Below are 397 nucleotides of genomic sequence, written 5' to 3'. Positions count from 1 at the left end.
TTCGTCGAGCCACTTCGGTAACTATGGGGATGCTCCTCGGAGCCCAGACACCAAGCAGACAACCAGTCTGGGCACACTCGAGCCTGACAACAGAGCGGGAAGCCTAATCTGCCTCTCAAAAGGAGACGGCGATCGCTGCACGTTTTAGCGCCCCCCACTATTTCCCCCTTTCAACTCGATGCAGGTTATGCAGCGGTGAGATTGCCGTGTCGCTGTCCTCACTCCTCTTTCATCACAAAAAGCGCCGGTGGCGCAATTAACAAGACATAACGCTTGAGTGAGAACTTGCCCTGAGGTCACACAATTCCAGATTTCCTGAGGGGGGGGGGGGGGGGCGGATCTAAAAACCACGTTTTCTTTCTTGAATGAACTCCACAAGCATATTCAGGTTCGCGCC

The 397-nt window shown here is 54.2% G+C and overlaps 1 protein-coding gene across 1 annotated transcript in view; it reads right to left on the bottom strand.

The window, feature by feature from the left end:
- mkrn1 (makorin, ring finger protein, 1) overlaps window positions 1-397 on the bottom strand; it is a 6431-nt gene that overhangs the window by 4803 nt on the left and 1231 nt on the right. The window contains exon 2 of the mRNA XM_019866026.1: window positions 223-226. Within this exon, the coding sequence (XP_019721585.1) occupies window positions 223-226 (4 nt within the window). The remainder of the gene's footprint in view (window positions 1-222; window positions 227-397) is intronic.

This window comes from Hippocampus comes, unplaced genomic scaffold (assembly GCF_001891065.2).
Source record: "Hippocampus comes isolate QL1 unplaced genomic scaffold, H_comes_QL1_v1.1 scaffold50, whole genome shotgun sequence".
Taxonomy (NCBI): domain Eukaryota; kingdom Metazoa; phylum Chordata; class Actinopteri; order Syngnathiformes; family Syngnathidae; genus Hippocampus; species Hippocampus comes.
Note: the sequence above shows the minus strand (reverse complement) of the source record. Positions and strands in the feature narration are given on the sequence as shown.